We start from the raw sequence: 17,901 nt of genomic DNA, 5'->3' as shown, positions 1-17,901 counted from the left end.
CCTTCCACATAACTTTCTATTAATGTGCTTTGATACAACACTTTGGAAACATCCAGCTTCTCTTGCAATTACCTTTTGGGGCTTTCCCTTCTCATGGAGGGTGTCAATGATGGTTTTTCTGGTCAGCAGTCTTCCCACTGAACCAGACTGAGAGACCATTTAAAGCAGGGGTGTCCAATCCCAGTCCTCGAGAGCTACCGTCCTGCAGGTTTTAGATGCATCCTTGTTTTGACACACCTGAATCAAATGAATGGCTTGTTATCAGGCCTTTGCCAAACTTGATGGATGGCATGCTGAAGAGGTAATCAAACCATTAGGGATGCATAAAAACTGCAGGACAGTAGCTCTCGAGGACTAGGATTGGGCACCCCTGATTTAAAGGCTCAGGAACCCTTTGCAGGTGTTTTGGATTAATTAACTAATTAGAGTGTGACACTTTGAGCCTACAATATTGAACCTTTTCACAATATTTACATTTTCTGAGCTTTTGAATTTGGAGTTTTCATAAGCTGTAAGCCATAGTCATCAAAATCATAACAAATAAAGGCTTGAAATATCTCTCTTTGCCAATCGATATCATATTTTCGTTCACCTTTTAAGTTGAGTTACTGAAATAAATGAAGTTTTGCATGATATTCAAATTTTCAAATTGCATCTGTATAGTGTTCACAGTATATACATACATATCTATTAAATCACCTTTTTCAACCTATTCTGATATTCAGTGTGAACTTCAGCATGTTATCGTGATCATGTGTAAATATCTCGTAGACGTAGGCTGCCGGGGGATTCCCATGATGCATTGAGTTTTTCCTTTCCAGTCACCTTTCTCACTCACTATGTATTAACAGACCTCTCTGCATTGAATCATATCTGTTATTAACCTCTGTCTCTCTTCCACAGCATGTCTTTTATCCTGTCTTCCTTCTCTCACCCCAACCGGTCGCAGCAGATGGCCCCGCCCCTCCCTGAGCCTGGTTCTGCCGGAGGTTTCTTCCTGTTAAAAGGGAGTTTTTCCTTCCCACTGTCGCCAAAGTGCTTGCTCATAGGGGGTCATATGATTGTTGGGTTTTTCTCTGTATCTATGAAGCGCCTTGAGGCGACTTTTGTTGTGATTTGGCGCTATATAAATAAAATTGAATTGAATTGAATCTCATTGCATGGGGTGTCCGCCATGTGATGTGCTGATTACATGTTAATGTTAACAAGAAGATGAACAGGTGTCTCCAGTGAACTGGCTGGTATGTGAATGTCTGCTCATAAAAAAACAGACTTTGTTAAAACATTGTTTATTTTTGCTGTTGATTCTGGAGGTTGAGAGATTTGAGTTAATTGCAAATCAGCTCCCCAGAAATGATAAATGTGCTCAATGAAACACAGCTGACCTCCAGTGGTTTAGTTAAACAACAGCAAGCATGAGATCAGCACAACATACTGTAGTGTTAAAGTCACAGAGCAGGCACTGAACGTGTCTGTTGAGTCACTTACACTTAGAAACCTTTAAAAAATTATGTCAAATTTAATGTATCACAAATCTATGTGACAGTGATGAGTTAAACTGTTAATCTGACAAACATCTGTTCCTCCAGCCAGAGCCTCTGAGCAGTGTATCCTCTTTATTTTGGAGGTGGTCAATTTCCAGCGCTCATTTTTTTATTTCTTCGACTGAGAAAATGTTGATATTCGTCAGAAAAAAGCGTTCAACTAAAAATCATACAAAATAAATGACTTGCTCATCAAACATGTATTATTATTTTTATGTCTGTCTAACAGACAAAGAAAGAGAAGCATGTTTGCTTTAAAATCCTTTCTTTCCTGGACACATCCCTATTTGAATCTTTTGAATACAAGAGATTTTATTATATATAGTCCCCTGCATTGTGTTAAACTACGCACTGTAAATGATTCCGACCCAACACACCGTCTTTCAGTTTTGTTTAGCTTTTATTGCACACTCCTGGCTTGGCACACATGGCAGCCAACTTTCCAGTCAGCTGTGCCCTCTCCTGCCCTCTGCTGTCCAACATCACTAAAAAAAGGGAAATCCTCATCAGCACAATCACATCCACCTGTCTCTCCAACCTCTCTGGCACCCTTGAGCTCACTGCACCGCCCCTCCCCTGCAGCTGAGTCAGGGATCACACCTCAGCCACACTTATCATTTCTTTATATTTTGTGACAAAGATGGGAAATAGATTTATTGAAACGTGCAATTATACACAGAAATACAGCACAGAAGGAAAAACTAAAGTCTAAACAACTGGAATGAGCTTGAAAGCTAATATTTGGTTTGACCACCTCTATTCTTCAGCACCGTTTGAACTCTGTTAGTCAAGATTTCCTGTCATTTCTTTGAGTAGTCTTCAGGAATAGTTCTCCAGGCTTCCTGAAGGACATTCAAAGCTCTTATTTGGATGTTGATAGCCTTTTGTTCTGTTCTCTGTCAACAGGATCCCACATTGCTTCAATAATGTTTAGCTCCAATCCATGACCAATTGTGAGCCACTCAGCATTTTCCATGTCTGCTTTTTTAATGCCATTTTTGTTGTTTGAAGTCTGTCAGCACTTGGAGGCATTTCACTGGCTTGAGGTTCTAAGTAGTTATCTGCCTTGCCTCAGGGCAAACAGCACCTCTAGGAAAGAATTATATGTTTTTGTCTCAGGCTGTTTATAACAAAGTGCCTAAAGACACAATCGGGTCCTTTGCCAAGTTGTCTGTTATGTGTAGACCCAACACAGATTCATCCCTTGACTCAGGAGCCTTTTTAATGTTTGAATGACTCATAGGTCATTCTTAATTAGCGTTGCAAACAAAAACATTCTTCTGATAATGGTCACAAACAAGGACTGAACTGAAAGTGAGTGAAAAAGTAGCCAATTCTAAAGAAAAACTTTGATAGATCGCCAGAAAGCCTGGAGAACTATCACTCAAAACCACTCATAAAAAAGTTCTGGCTCCTTGGAAATAAAAACTAAGGAAATGAGGGATGACTCAAGGCTTTTCTCAACATAGGTATTACACTTTTGAATAATATTGCCGCTTTGGGTAGTGACAAAAGAGCTCATTTTTTTCAGGTTTTTATACATTTAATCTGGTGTGTAACGTCATGCTTTTATGATTTGTCATATTTTTGGATTTGAAGATCTTAATCTGCAAAGCCAGTTACAGCGGCTTGAATGAGCCATGTTCCCTCTTAAATACAGCAAAATGGCAATAAAAAAGTAGCAAAACTTTAATGAGACATTGTTTATAGTACAAGCATCCCAAAATAATGACATGGTACAGTAGCCACTTCCTGCTGTTCAGCAGGCTCCTCGGTTTACTTTCTGGAAGGGTGATCTCAGTCGTATAGAAGCAATCAAAGCAAATGTGGTGAACAAATTATTCTCAATCTGGTAAAGTTTTCATAGATCATTTGAGCTAAATACATTCACACTGGATGCTGTGACACGCTGTGTCTGGTTAATGTTTGGCTTTGTGATATCTGCTAAGAGGACATAAAAATCAACAAGCCAGGTAGATGGTGTCATAATCCTTTTTGAACATTTATAACAGGGCATTTAAAGCTAAAGGAAGGAGACGTAAAAGGGAGACTTTAAGTGCTACAACGGTGTTTAGATTTCCTTCTCTCTCTCTCTTTTAACCTTGTTTCACTTGTACCCATTTAGCATTAGCCCCAAATGTATTTATGTATAGAGAATACAACAGATATACAGATTACATAACAGCAGACTATTGAACCAATATGGAAGAATAATTAAGTAGTGTCCTCTTATCTTAATATTTACAAATGGAAAGAATGCAAAATGCTGATCAAGTTTTCTTTGTAGCATTTATTGATGGGAGGGGATTTCCACGATATCTGGTAACCTTTGCTCAAACGGGATACTACTAAAGATCTCACGCCCTCATCCAGGTGGCTCTTCCACAGATCCGGACTTTGTCCTTCTCTCTGATGAGGAAGTCTAAGCCGTACATCGACAAAGTGTGGGTTTCAAACATGAGCAGAGTTTGACTGGAAGCAAAAACAACGCATAAGGAACTAACAACAAAAGGTAAGAATTGGTGACAATATCAGCGGTACACTGAATATGTCTTTATTGTTTGTCTGAACGATGTACGGCGAAGGCTTGCTGAAAGGTTGGACTTAGTTCTTCTCTTTATTCACGGCTATCAACATAATTTAAAAACATGCTTTTCAAAATAAAATTTAAAGAATAAGGGAAAACTTGAATAATTATGTAAATGAATTCGTGGTGTGGTTTTGAATCCAAACTTTTAAAGGTTTAATGATTTTGGTTTCCACTGACTGTCATTACGCCACTTTTAAACCAACTACACATTGTTATGTGTAGGCTGTGTGCAGACAGGAATAGGACCCAAGGTGCAGACTCCAGAGCCAGATGTCAACTCAAATATAACATAACTGGAAAAAATCAAAATGGACTGACAGAACACACAGCTAGGTAAACGGTAGATCACGACACAGACACAGAGAAACACAGGGCTTAAATACACAGAGGGAGCACTCAGGGAATGGGTAACAGGAGGAAAACAAAGCTGGGGCAAATAAGGCCTAACGAGACAAGGGGAAGCAAAACCAGACACATTAACATCAGACATGGACTTTCAAAGTAAAACAGGAAACATAACACAGACTCACAGGCAGGCACTATAACAAAGGGAACAGAGACGTGGGACCAGGGCAGACACAGACACTGACTGGACACGGGGATATAGCAACTAAGGATACACAGAGACGCGAACTAGACAAGGGGATACAGCTGACAGGGGAGACAGAGCAACTAGAGAAGACAGAGACATAAACCATAAGACAGAACTCAAAGAAACCAAAGACTAGAAATAATAATATAATAAACTCAAAAACCCTGGGTCAACGACCCAGGCATCCTAACACACATCATATGTCAGTCAGGATTTGAACCTCATGTATTCTTCATATGTCATTAATCAAGATCTGATTTAAGTGTTCCCTTAATTATTTTGATGTGTAGATAGATAGATAGATGTTAGATGTACAGTGCACGTTGTTTTATTTGTATCATATTTGTGTGTTGTGTTCAGTGTGTTTGGTCATGTGTCACTGCAGGTGTGCAGTTGTGATGTAACTGACCACATTTCTGTGTTACCACAAGATTGTTTTCTTGATCCGTTTATAATTCTCCGCCTTTTAATTTAATTTTCATTCCTCTAAATAGTTCGGACTTAACACAATAAACCTGTAAAAGTGGAAGATTTATGGGTTGATTTCAGATACAGGTGGGTGAGTCCACTCATGTATGACGTGTGTATGATTCATGTGATGTTCCAGGTGAGTCCAGTCAGTATGTTCAGGAATAACAGTCCCTTTGGCTGTGATACCAGCAGCTATGCAGACTCACTCCAGTCCAAGTATGTATTCTGGCAATTTTTTATCTGGGCAACAATCAATTGGCTGATTGCTTTATTCATTTATTTTATTCAAAGGTTCAAAGGTTTATATTTGGGTTTTTGTTTTTCTGTGACAGTGGTTATTCCACGATGGATGAAGCGCCATCACGGCTCTCAAATATGTCGAGGCCAAGTGCAAAATCAATTTACTGTAAGTAAACATTGCTGTTAAACGTACTAATAGGTTTTAATTTCATATATATATAACTCTGATTTATCTTATTGGATATTTATTTCTTTTATGACCTTATGCAACTGATCATTTGACTATGTCATTGCTGCCTTTCCATCCTAAATATTTCAATTGTCAATTGTTATTATTATTATTATTATTATTATTATTATTATTATTATGCTTCCACCTTTAATTGTATTTGTGAAAAGAAGAACAAAGAACATAAAGACCTGCTTTGTGTTTCAGCAGTGCAGAGGCAGGAGTATGCAGCATCAATAAACAAGATGATGGGCAACTTTCAGTGCAGGGTGGAGGTGGAGTATTAAGAACATTTTCTATTATACATCCAAATGTACGTGTCTCTGGATAGTGTCAAACTTCTGTTTTAATCCTTCTGTGCCGCAGCACCTGTTCACCTGTGACCTGGACGGGAAGGACCTGAAAAACATCACAGACTGTGTGGACCGTTTGAACCTGCTGGAGGAGATGGGTCATGTGTGGGGTCAGACCATGCAATTGGAGGTGCAAGGCACCAAAATGATGCTCACAGATATTGAAAACAAGGTAACAACCACAGCGCAGCTTACAAAAAGTCTATTTAAACTGGAATGAGTTAATTGGATGAGTTATCATTAAATTTGTGCCAATTTGCATAAATGTCTGATATCAAAAGTATCGTAAAATGCAGACCCGCTGTCATGTGTCATACAGGTGGGTTGAAAGTTCTGGGCAGAGCTAATAACATGGAGAGGCAACCACGTGTATGTCAGTAAGAGGAAAATGCACATTTGCCAGTAGCATTTCATCTTAAAACCCTTTAAAACCTTATTTATTTATTAGGATTTATTTATTTATTTATTAGGACACACTAACCAATAGGGTAAAAACATACCTGGATAAGAAACTCACTGCGGATCATTATCGGTCATCGCCTGCCTAGAGCCCAAACATCAACATTATTGAAACAGTGTAGGATTATTTTGACAGAGAACAGAACAAAAGGCAGAAACTTCCAAAGAAGAGCTTTGAATGTGACTCATGAAGAACTATTCCTGAAGACTACTTAAAAAAAACCCCAAAGGAAAACAAAGAGAATTCAGACTGTGTTGAAGAATAAATGTGGTCATGTGAAATATTTATTTTCAAGTTCATTAGAATCATGCAGACTTTGTTTTTGGCTTTTGTACTCTATAGCCATTTATTTTTTTAAACATTTTAATACGTTCATTTAAATATTTTCAGTTTCTCTAGCAAAACATAAAAACATGGAGCTGTGACTCCAGAGGTTTTCACAGTACTGTTTAATGATGTTCAAGCTTTTCTCCTGCAATGATAGAAGCTATAAAAACATGTGAATCAACAACCCAACATCCTCTGTGATGACTTTGCTACTGTGCTTTTTCAGGACGAGCTGGAGTCGATGCCTCTCAGTGACATCCAGGAGTTCACCGCTGTGCTGAACGCCGGGGTGTTTAACTCTCTGCTCACAGTGTCAGTCCAGGCCAGGAAAAAACGCAACCACACTGTCTTCATGTTCCAGTGTGATGATGTCAGGGTGAGGGCAAACCGGCCGAGATGGCTGCCATCATGACTCATATCAAGCGAAAGCAAAGGGCAAGTGATTTTCTAATTTTTTCTTTGTTTTTTTACAGGCCGACTATGTTGAAAAACATCTCTCACTAGCACTGGCACGCCAGGGACAGAATTCAGGCATCAAGTACTGTAAAATTTCTGTGTCCATACACTTTAATCTTTATTAAAGTTTTCTTTGTGAAACTGTATCTCACCTTTTTTTTTTAAAAAAAATCAGAAATGAAGGAGTGAAACCTGCAGTAATCCCTAAACCCAGCGAGCCAGAGCCTGCAGCTGAACCAGCGTGGCAGTGGAGTGAGCCTGACTATGGTAAGGTTGTGACAGCATACATGGTGGTACTGATGCACTGTTATTGGTGTGATGATGGCGTATTCATCCTCTTTTTCATCTGTTTGTGGTTGTGTGTATAGAAGACCATTTGCACGATCCTGAAATGTTACTGCCTGAAGATGAGGAGGATGATGAGGAGCCCTTCATGCATAAAGACGTACCTCGTTCATACACGGAGCTGGACAGGAATGTGGTGAGTTTTCTTTAGGAGAAGTATATTTTGCTTCTTCTTTGCATGCTTAAATCAGAAAGCATCTTTAATAACATCTGATAAGGGAAGAATAAATGAATAAATTCCTCTTTTCTCAGTGGCTTTTTTCTTTCTTGCAGGATATGTTGAATCATATTTTAAGGGACATCGAAATCTTCATGGGACAATTAGCTGCAGCAGAAGCTAAAAATGCAAAGAAGAAGAAGACGAAGAAGAAGAAGAAAAAGGGGAAAGGTCAAAATTAAAAGCACACTTGAAAAAAAATCCCATATTGTGTGAAATTCACAGCTTCCAGCAGCGCCTGGTTTAACTCAATTCAGTTTAATTCAATTAAGTGTTATTTATGTAGCACCAAATCACAGCAACAGTTGCCTCAACGTGCTTCATATTGTAAGGTAAAGACCCCATAAAAATACAGAGAAAACAGAGAAAACCCCAACAATCAGAGGACCCTCTATGAGTAAGCACTATGGCGACAGTGGGAAGGAAAAGCTCCCTTTTAACAGGAAGAAACCTCCAGCCTAGATAACTAAGGGAGGATTAAAGGTCACCTGATCCAACCCTAACTATATACTTTATCAAAAAGGAAGGACCTCTATTTTTTCTTTTAATTTAGTATTAAAAACAGAATTTTAGATGTTAGTTTAGTTTAGCTGTGAGTTTCAGCTTTGGTCTATATTCATTACATAACTGTAGATTGCTGTGGGCTGGCTAAAATGACAAAGACTATAATCTGTATTTAAACAAATGTATTGCCTTTACTTTAAGCTCTATATTTATATAAAAATACATTTTATTCTAATAAATATTAGCAGCTGTGATGTCTGCATGTTTATTTAATTATTTATCTTTATTGTTTGTTTTTTATTTTTCAGTCATGGACAGCATGCCCTCTCAAGAAGAATTTGAAGAATGCCTCCATAAAATTAAATTCGGCTTAAACCTGCTGGTTTGTTTCCCCTTTTCCGTTAACACAATATCATCATGCTGTGGGTCTGTGTGTTGTTCCTGTGTAACATACAGCATGTGCGACATCTTTCTTTGACAGGGGGAGCTCAATGGAAAGATCAACAATCCCAGTGCTCCTGAATTTGTCCGCTCCTTTTTTGTCTCGTTAAAATTCGTAAGTGACTATTAAAAACATTTTTGGCATCATCTTTAGAATTTCCCAGCACTGTTTCCACCTTCACACATACGCCCACCCACGCGATCGCAAATATAACGGAAAACATAAATGGATTAAATTAATGATAGTCTAGAGTGGGCAGTGAGGAAGAAATCTGAGGAAAGATAGCAAGGACATTTTAAAAATCACGCATAACAGAGCTGCTTAAAAGCAGGACTAAAACAAAATTGGTTTTAAAAGTCATTTCTTCAAAGCCGACTCTGCTCACACAGGTCATTTCAAAACCGAAGCACCCTGACTGTGAAACGTAGTTAAAAAGATGTTTTTTCACAGGACTGCACCCCATGATTCATTAGCTTGTAGAACCACTTTTAGCACTAATTGTTTTGTGACTTTATCAGTCTCTCACATCACTGTGATGAAATTCTGGCCCACACCTTTTTACAGGGTTGTGTCAGTTAATTGAGTGTTGTGGGCATTTTATTTATGCGCAGCTCTCTTAAGGTCGCCCCACAGCATTTCAGTTGGGTTAGTTTGGAGGTTGCAACACATCCATTCTTTTCTTTTACAGCTGTTCTGTTTGAAATATGCTGCTCTGCTTAGGCTCATGGTCCTACTTATAACCAGTTTAATGAAAGCTTGAAGTGTTACACAGAGGGCCTCATGTTTTACTTCAAAATACTTTGCAGTTCATGGTTGCTTCAGTGACTGGTTTCCAAGTCCTGTGGCTGCAAACGAGCCCAGATCATCACCACTCCATCGCTGTGCTTGACAGTTGTTATGAGGTGTTCATGCTGATATTCTTCGTTTGGCTTTTGTAAAAGTGCTGTCATATAAAGAACTGTTAATGAGTGTTTAAACACTGGGAATTAACTTAACTGGGGATTTGATTCTCATTTGCTCACTGGCTGGACTTTAAACTGCACAGACACCTCCTGTTGTCATCTCAGCAAGCCTTCCACCTGCTCAGGGTGGGCTGTGCACACCACTGTTCCACTGGACTTATATTCGTTATTAATTGTTAATGCCCTCATCAGGTGGTGTCACACTGTCCTGAGGTTCTGCCGCCCAGCATTATTGCGCCGTTGCTGACGCCTCAGTGTATCCGTCTCATGAGTGAAGAGGCGTCCACGGAGGAGGACGAGCTGTGGCAGTCTCTGGGAGATGCCTGGAACATTCCCAGGTGTAACAAGACATCTCTTATACTTTGACTTCTTTTTGTTTACAGCTGAGAAAGTGTTCTGTTAAATGTCAGCAGGGCAATCAAACATGTACTCTTACTGTTATCAGTACCCAGTGGCCAGAAGATGATGAGGACATTCCAACCTACACCCCGCAGTTCTTCGATGGCTGGCAGCCCCCTGAAGTCACTGCAGAACCTCCCCCCACTCCACCTCTGACCAGACAGAGGAGTGCACCCAAATCTGTGGCCAGACCAAAGAGCCCACAACCTGGACCCAGTAAACCAGTAACCAGGCAGGAGGATCGGCAACCTGCGCCCAGTCAGGTAAACGAAGCATTCAAGTATCTTCTAGTTACTTAAATAAAAAGCACAGAAGTTCACATCAATGCTATTTTCTTCTTCCACACAGACGTATGCCAGTTGGAAACCTACACGGTACGCATGAACACACAAAGGAGTCAATGATTCAGTGCAAAGTGAGTGTTTTTGATTTTGACTTTTTCCCAGCTCAGTGGAGCCAAAACCGCGAGAAGTGCGTGTGAAGTCTGACTTCATTTCAAGAAACCAAAGAGAGCTCACCGTGAGAAAAGGAGAAACAGTTCAGGTATCAGCAAAGTGACTCATCCGATTTTTCTGTCCCTACTCGCATTTGTTTTGTTAACTGCCTCCATATTTGCTTTATTTGTGCCTACAGCTGCTGGACAAGTCCAAGCAGTGGTGGAAAGTGAGGAATGACAGAGGGGAGGAAGGCTTTGTCCCCAGTAATATCCTGAGCGATAATGATCACCAACCTGATGAAGAGGTTACCACTTAGCAGACACGAACACGTTACAGTTCACATTAAAGATACACAAACACTGAATTATTCTGAGCGTAGATGATAAGAAATAAAAAGCATGTTTGTGCAGGATTAGACTTTTGCCAAGCCACAGGTGCTAATGGGAGTGATCCCATTCCTGTTTCATTCCACACTCCAGGAAACTGGGAATTTACTATAAATACAAGAAACATTACTTGTAATGAGTCACTGCTGAGTGTTTTTGCCCTTCTAATTTGATGTTTACTTCTGTAAAACAAAGCAGAAAGCCCAACAAAGACAGGAAGTAAAACTTTCAACTATGTAAAAGAGACCAGGAATCACAAAATAAAACAGGAACGGACATGAGCAAAAACCAATAATCATATAGTTTAAACTATATAGCAAGCTGTATGTGCATTTTTATTTTCAGACTTAATTAAAGTAATACTACTTTACACTTAAACTAATAATACATTATTGTTCCATTTTCAAAGGAAATTGTGGCCTCACCTGTCCTAACAAAGAGGTCCAAGCCTGCCGAAGTGAAAGCCTGGCTCGAAGACAAGGGCTTCAGTAAAATGTGAGTACAACCAGAATTCTTCACTCCCTAATGTAATGAATTGGCTGTGCAGGTGGCCTTGGTGCTAGTTTCTGGCATTTACTATCCAGTGTCTGCATAAAAAGAAACATGAAGGTCAGAAAGATCAGCTGAAATATCAGGGAGGAGGGACAAATGTGGACAAACAGTTAAAGAGTAAAAATGGTCTCAGATGTGGATGATCAACCTGCTGTGACATCTGCAATCATCTCTGTTCTCCTTCATATTAATATTAGTGTTATCAATTATCAAAATTATCGCAATTTTCATACATTTCAGCTTTATTTATTCATTTTTTCAGTCTGTTAAGTATAAATATTAAAAACAACCTTAGCTGAACAACAAAACATGACATATTAATGTATACTTTATTAACCCTGTAGAAATTGCTTAGTCCTCTGCATTTAACCCATTCTACCAGTAAGCAGTGGGCAGCTACCAATCCAGCACACAGGGAGCAGTGTGTAGAGACGGTACCTTACTCAAGCCCCAAAACTATTCATGGCAGCGGTGGGATTCAAAGACACTGGAGCCTTAATCCAGCACCTTAGACCGCTCAGCCATGCTACCGATTGCACTGTGTTATTATGTATTTAATCCAAAAAGCAGAAGCACCGTGTGAAAATCTGAGTTCTCCTTTACCCTCTTAATCTCTATGGAAGCAGTAAGTACTGATCATCAGCGAGTGTGAGCAACTCTATAAAAGCTGAAGTCTTGGCAGTTAGCATTGCCAAGACATAAGAAATGTCATTTTCAAATAATTTGAAGTCTTTCACTCTACAGTGAGAAAGATTTTTCGCAAATGAAAAACATTCAAGATTTTCCAATCTTCCCTGGAGTAGACTTTTCAACCCAAGGTCAGACCATGCAATGCAGAGGAACTGCAAAAAATCCAAGACTCACACTTTTCAGACTCTACAGGCCTCAGCATGTTAAATGTAAAAGTTCCTGACAGCATAAAGACTGAACAACTATGGCTTGTTTGGAAGGATTGCCAGGAAAAAGCCTCTTCTCTCTAAAAAGAACGTGGCTGCATGGTTTGTGTTTGCCAAGCCTAAGCTACACTAAGAACAAACTACAAGACTTCTGTAACAATGACCTTTTGACAGATGAGATCAAAATGTTTGGCCACATTTGGGAAAGCCAAACACAGCATATCAGCACAAAAAAAAACACCTCATACCACCCGACAGCACGTTGATGGAGGGGTGATGATTTAGGTTTTGTTGGCAGCCACAGGCCCTGAGTATGATGCAGTCATTGAACTGACACAAAATCCTCTGAGTACCACAGTATTTGTAGAGTCTAATGTGAGGCCATCTACCATGTTTGGCTAAAAGTGAGTGATGCAACAATGATCCCAAGCACAGCGGTAAATTTACAACAGAATCACTGAAAGTGAAAAAATACAGGCGTTGATCCAAAGTCCAGACCTGCAACTGACTGAAATGCTGTGGTGGTACTTTAAGAGAGTTGTGCATGGACAAATGTCTACAACTTAACAGAAGAGTGGGCCAAAAGTTCTCCATAATTACACGAGAAACTGTTAAAGTCATACAGAAAATGATCACTTCATGTTTTTGTTGCTAAAAACGGCTCTGCAAGATAGTGAATCATGGGAGGTACTTAGCTTGGCTATATAAATCTGCAGGTATATAAAGACACAGCTGTGTGTACTGCTGCACACTAAGCAGGTTTTCCAAAGTGTGAGAAACACAGATCCATGTTATTTATCTCCTGCAGCACTGTACGCTGTCTCGGTGTGGTGAGCGGCACTACGCTTCTGGGCATGACCAGAGAGGAGCTGAAGGTGATGTGTCCCGAGGAAGGAGGCCGAGTCTTCTTCCAGTTAAACGCAGTCAGGTCGCAGCTAGCCGTAAGTGACAAAGCACTGCTTCACTCGCTTCTCCCATCCATGTGGAGTTTCTATAGAAGCATGCTGCATGTAGCACAGACAACTCTGCTCTGTCTTTTGTGAACACTTTAGGCTTCCAGTTAAGTGAGACCAGTGACGGGACATCAAAGGGGACAGAAGAGGACCAAAACTGGTCACCGATGATCAGACTGAAAACTTTGAGCTTTGAGTTTACAGTGCATACTTACGTCTCGTTTGAATATATATATATATATATATATATATACACACACACATACACACACACACACACACACACACACACACACACACACACACACACACACACACACACACACACACACACAGATAGTCGTGTTGTCGTCTTGTGTAATATAAGATCAGTAATCGCTTGAATTCTGTAATAAAAAGTTGGAGTCTAATTTGTCACAGCATAACCTGTAAATAAAAGTGTGACACAACCTGGGTGAATTAACATGCTTTATTTTGTTGTCGAGTCATTACACGTGAACCTCAGAGGCATCTGAATCTGTAAAACTCTGGCAGTCCATCTCAAGCAATAAGGCTACAGATTACAGATTAATGGAAATAAAATCAGGCAGAATTTAAAAAATGATAAAAATGATGATAATAATAATCATAATGTCTACACAGTTACATGGCTGTAAAAACAAAGAAGAAAACCTCAGCTGAAAACAAACACATACTGAGTATCAGAATACTTAGAGCACTATGAGGTTAGTAATGTAATGATGCCGAACATGTTATCCGGATTGTGAACTGTTAACGACATGTTTGAATATATGCTGTGTTTCTGTGTTGGCTCCCACTCAGTGTTACTCGACTTCACGTTTTTTCTCTCTGACCCTCATGTGCTACTATTTACTGAGCTCAATCTCCTTTATATATTGAAATATTGGTTTTAATACAACAATACCAGAAACGTGAGCTTCTGAAGTAAAAGGAGTTGTTGCTTTTTCTTTTTTCCTGACGATTGGCTTCAATATATTAATTATATGAGTAATATATTAATTTGAACTATGCAAACTATAATGGGACTTTTATGTAGTTTTCAGTATGTCAGCAGTTGATTGCTGTGAGTTGCAGTCTTGAATACTGCTGCTGGGCTCCAAAAAGACATGATTTGTGAGGTAGGGTGGACTATATGTTGGACATAATTAGCATAATAAACAGTAAACAACAAGGTGTAAAAGTGAACAGATAGAAACCGAACAGGTGGAAAAGTTTTGGGTTGGTTCAGATGACAAATGCCGTAGCAGCATGAGCAACTGTAATCAAAAAACTCCCATAATCACAGTGCAAAATGTTACAGAGTAGTCAAAACTGAATATTAAACGAGCGAGTAAAAGGCTAACGTCAGTGTAGATGTAAAATCCATCAGTGTTTTGGTTCAAATGAAAAAGTGCAAGGGCCAAAGTGTTCACAGACACTGCTGGAGGTGACGTTTGGCTTTAGAGTAAAAAGTACCAACTTTGACACTTTATCTGTTACATTTGCATTGAAATACTGAGAGTTCACAGGAATAAAAACAGGTGAAGAATAACGACTAATGCAGTAATAAAGAGGCAGAGCAGACACTCTGTGTCCACTTAGATTCAAAAAGCAATAAACAGACAAATTGAAGTGTCAAACCTTCACATCAATTAGATAAAATTACCCATCTTTGTATTGCCTTTGAAAAATACACTCTTTACAGAAACTCCCACAGTGACATTTCCACAGAGCTCCACTTGTGTAGCTACGATTTATAGCTGAAAAATGACAGATTCTCAGTTTTTATCCTAAACACCTCTAAAGCAAACACTTTCCTACCCTAATACTTTACAGCTGGTTATTCAAATAAAGCCCGATACTTTCTGACTCGTTCTCTTCTAGTCTTGGCATCAAGTCTTACTCGACTGGGGTTTAACAAGTATGCTAGCAGTTTGATGGGAGGTCCAGTGGCAGGCAGTGTGATGTTATAATACAAAAATCCCGAGGTGGGTGATACCAGCTTTGACCAGGTTTGGGGCAAGTAAAAAAAAAAAAATGCTACAAGTACCATGCAAATGTCTTAACCATGTCCCAGCATGGTTTGTGAATTTGTACATGGTGAACAGAACCGAGTACAAACCTGCTTGCTACATTACAAAACAGATTCTGGATTGAAAGCTGGTCAGCAGCCCTGAATTAGTTTAGATGTTTTACATTAAAGCTTGCTGTAAACATCAGTCTCATTCTCTCCTTCCATCCATTAATCATGCAGACATGCAAATAAAAAAAAAAATCATTTACATACTCACAGAACCGGTAATAGATCCTCCTAAAGGCCAAAGTAAAAGCTACTTTACACTGATCATGCAGCTAGGTGGTTTCAGCTAATCGGTGTGAAGCGCGTATATGCTCAGTGTTTATCGACTGAGGGAAAATAAGCAGGCGAGAAAGAGAGCATGCACTGCTCAAAGCTAAAAATGAAAAGGCACTGTGAAACCTTGGCTGGGTGCATATGTACAGTGCATTGCATGCAAAGGGGAAAAACCTCTGTGACTGTCTAAGTAAAAGGAATGAGAATGATTGGGGCCCCTAAGACATACAGAGGGGGGTTTGTGGTCACAGTGAGGTCAAAGTGAGAACTCATCCACATTTTTTGTGCTGTGATTAAAATCTACAGTGTCTCTCTTTCAGCACACAAACATCTCATCATTTTTGACGAGGTCGCTTCGTACGCTGCTTAAAGAGTCCCATTCGCTTCAAGGAATGTTTGCATCAGCCTGCTTCTCTCCTCTCGACTGTGGAGTTTTTTTCTTTCTGTGCTGACTGAATCATGGAAGAACGATTCTAGAAAGTGCAATTTAGCAAGTATATGATTAAAAACCACACCAAGCAAGACACACACAGCTATGATTTAGTGCTGCAGCATTCAGTAGATTAAACAAGAGGCCCGTCAAAGTTTGTTGTGCAGGTAAGTCCAACCTCCACCAACAATCAAAGCGTGTTATTCCTGCAAAAATACATCAGTAATTTTTTATTTGTGTGTAATCAAATGAAAGAACAGAATGACTAAGTATAGAAGAGGCTAAGCAAAACAGGAGAGGTTTAAATGTGCTGGTTGTCAGTGTAAATACTGCAGCTACTACTATGAAAGCAAGTTACTAATTAATAGAAAACACCACAGGGACCATCTGATGGACAGGACACGACAGGAATACACCACACGTTTCCCTGCTGTTCAATCTCAGAAAACCCTGATGGCAGGCCCTGCAAACCTTCATGGAACTGACTCAGACTGCAAACAATGGACATTTGGGGAAACTTTAAATAAAATAACACATGGCAATATTAAAGTAAGTGGAGCCTAAGTGTTCTGGCAGAACTATATTCTTGGCTTTTTCATAGCTGTGCAGCTGACATACTTGTACAATTGTTGTGGTGGTGTTTATGCTGCTCTCACAGCACATGTCTTCAGTGTCATGCTGGGTGGGCCACGGGTTTGGGGATTTTACATTTTGTCAGATTTCAACGCCGTCCCGGGAAAGAGCCCATGGTGAGAGAGTCCTCCTCGTCGATAGCGTCCAGCTCGTCCGTGCGCACAGCGTGAGTGATGAGCTGAAGCTCCTCGGTGAGCGTCTCGCTTCGGTACGCCACGCGGATGTCCGGGACATTGGTGCGGCGGATGTCGTTGCTCTCAGGACCCTCCTTAGCGTAATTTGGACCCAACCAGTAGCTTTTGGCCTGGAATGAGAGGAAAATACATAGTTGACACTGATGTTCAGTGTATGTGTGTGATGGCGCTTCGCCATCTTGTGGTGGCTCTGTGTGTGTGCGTTTTGCTCTGTTGCAGGGTTTCCTCAGTCGAGCTCAGCTACTGTACCTCCACTTGCCTGTAGGCCATCGTGCCTGCACCGTACCTCGCTCTGAATGTTTTAATTTATTCTTAATTCTTTACATTTTTCTTTAGATTTGTTTCAAGATTTATTAATTACTGTCAAGTTGGTCTGTGTGGGACCATCATTATTTTTTGGCATTTTTGCCTTTATTGGATAGTGGAGACAGACAGGAAAGTGGGGAGGAGAGAGGAGAGGACACACAGAAGGTCAGACTCAAGTTCACTCCTGCCCTGTGGCATGTGATCACCTGCTTACCCACTGAGCCAAAGTGGCGCCCACAATGATTTTAATTTTTTGAAGTCTTGCACCACATTATATAAAAATGTTACATAATTTAACGCTGAGCAATAAATTAAAGAGATTTTTAAAGTGTTTCCACAACAAAAAACTTGTAAATGATACTACTTATGCTCAAACTACAATATTTTAATGACTTGCAATGGATTGTGTGGATATGTGCAGTGCATACATATACATGTGATCCCTGCTACACAAATACATGAAGAGAGCTTTAAATTAGTTTACCTTGTGTGAAAATCCACTCATGAGGACACTGTTTCTTGCCAGCTCACACATGTCACATGAACTTAGTTTCCACACTTGAGTGGCAATGCTGTACTCCTCCATCAGAGGTTCCTGGGTCCAAACAAGCAAACATGGAGATTTCTACA

At 39.9% G+C, this 17,901-nt stretch overlaps 2 protein-coding genes across 10 annotated transcripts in view; one reads left to right on the top strand and one right to left on the bottom strand.

Annotated features, from left to right (window-relative positions):
* Nucleotides 1-1,181: 1,181 nt before the first annotated feature.
* Nucleotides 1,182-13,612, top strand: eps8l3a (EPS8 signaling adaptor L3a). Of its 3 annotated transcripts, none has more exons than XM_026166404.1 (21): nt 1,182-1,241; nt 3,918-4,056; nt 5,334-5,413; nt 5,530-5,603; nt 5,874-5,941; nt 6,033-6,191; nt 7,033-7,182; nt 7,280-7,344; nt 7,438-7,529; nt 7,631-7,743; nt 7,881-7,995; nt 8,637-8,710; nt 8,810-8,884; nt 9,925-10,070; nt 10,178-10,394; nt 10,480-10,505; nt 10,578-10,674; nt 10,765-10,872; nt 11,364-11,449; nt 13,211-13,343; nt 13,455-13,612. In XM_026166404.1, the coding sequence occupies exons 3-21, from the start codon at nt 5,349-5,351 to the stop codon at nt 13,464-13,466; spliced, it is 1,875 nt and encodes a 624-aa protein (XP_026022189.1). In that variant the 5' UTR covers nt 1,182-1,241; nt 3,918-4,056; nt 5,334-5,348; the 3' UTR covers nt 13,467-13,612. The 3 variants fall into 3 exon arrangements, with proteins under 3 accessions (XP_026022189.1, XP_026022190.1, XP_026022188.1); XM_026166405.1 differs by lacking the exon at nt 1,182-1,241 and adding an exon at nt 2,451-2,497 and having other exon boundaries at nt 3,933-4,056; XM_026166403.1 differs by lacking the exons at nt 1,182-1,241; nt 3,918-4,056 and having other exon boundaries at nt 5,327-5,413; nt 5,877-5,941.
* Nucleotides 13,613-14,997: 1,385 nt separating this feature from the next.
* LOC113022492 (AMP deaminase 2-like) overlaps nt 14,998-17,901 on the bottom strand; it is a 32,063-nt gene continuing 29,159 nt past the window's right edge. For all 7 annotated transcript variants that reach the window (XM_026167946.1, XM_026167945.1, XM_026167944.1 and 4 more), the window contains 2 exons: nt 17,756-17,866; nt 14,998-17,075 (listed from right to left, as the gene is read on the bottom strand). In XM_026167946.1, the coding sequence (XP_026023731.1) occupies nt 16,860-17,075; nt 17,756-17,866 (327 nt within the window). In that variant the 3' untranslated portion in view covers nt 14,998-16,859. The remainder of the gene's footprint in view (nt 17,076-17,755; nt 17,867-17,901) is intronic.

The sequence above is a fragment of the Astatotilapia calliptera genome, chromosome 5 (assembly GCF_900246225.1).
Source record: "Astatotilapia calliptera chromosome 5, fAstCal1.2, whole genome shotgun sequence".
Taxonomy (NCBI): Eukaryota; Metazoa; Chordata; class Actinopteri; order Cichliformes; family Cichlidae; genus Astatotilapia; species Astatotilapia calliptera.
This window is presented reverse-complemented; position numbering and strand designations above follow the sequence as displayed.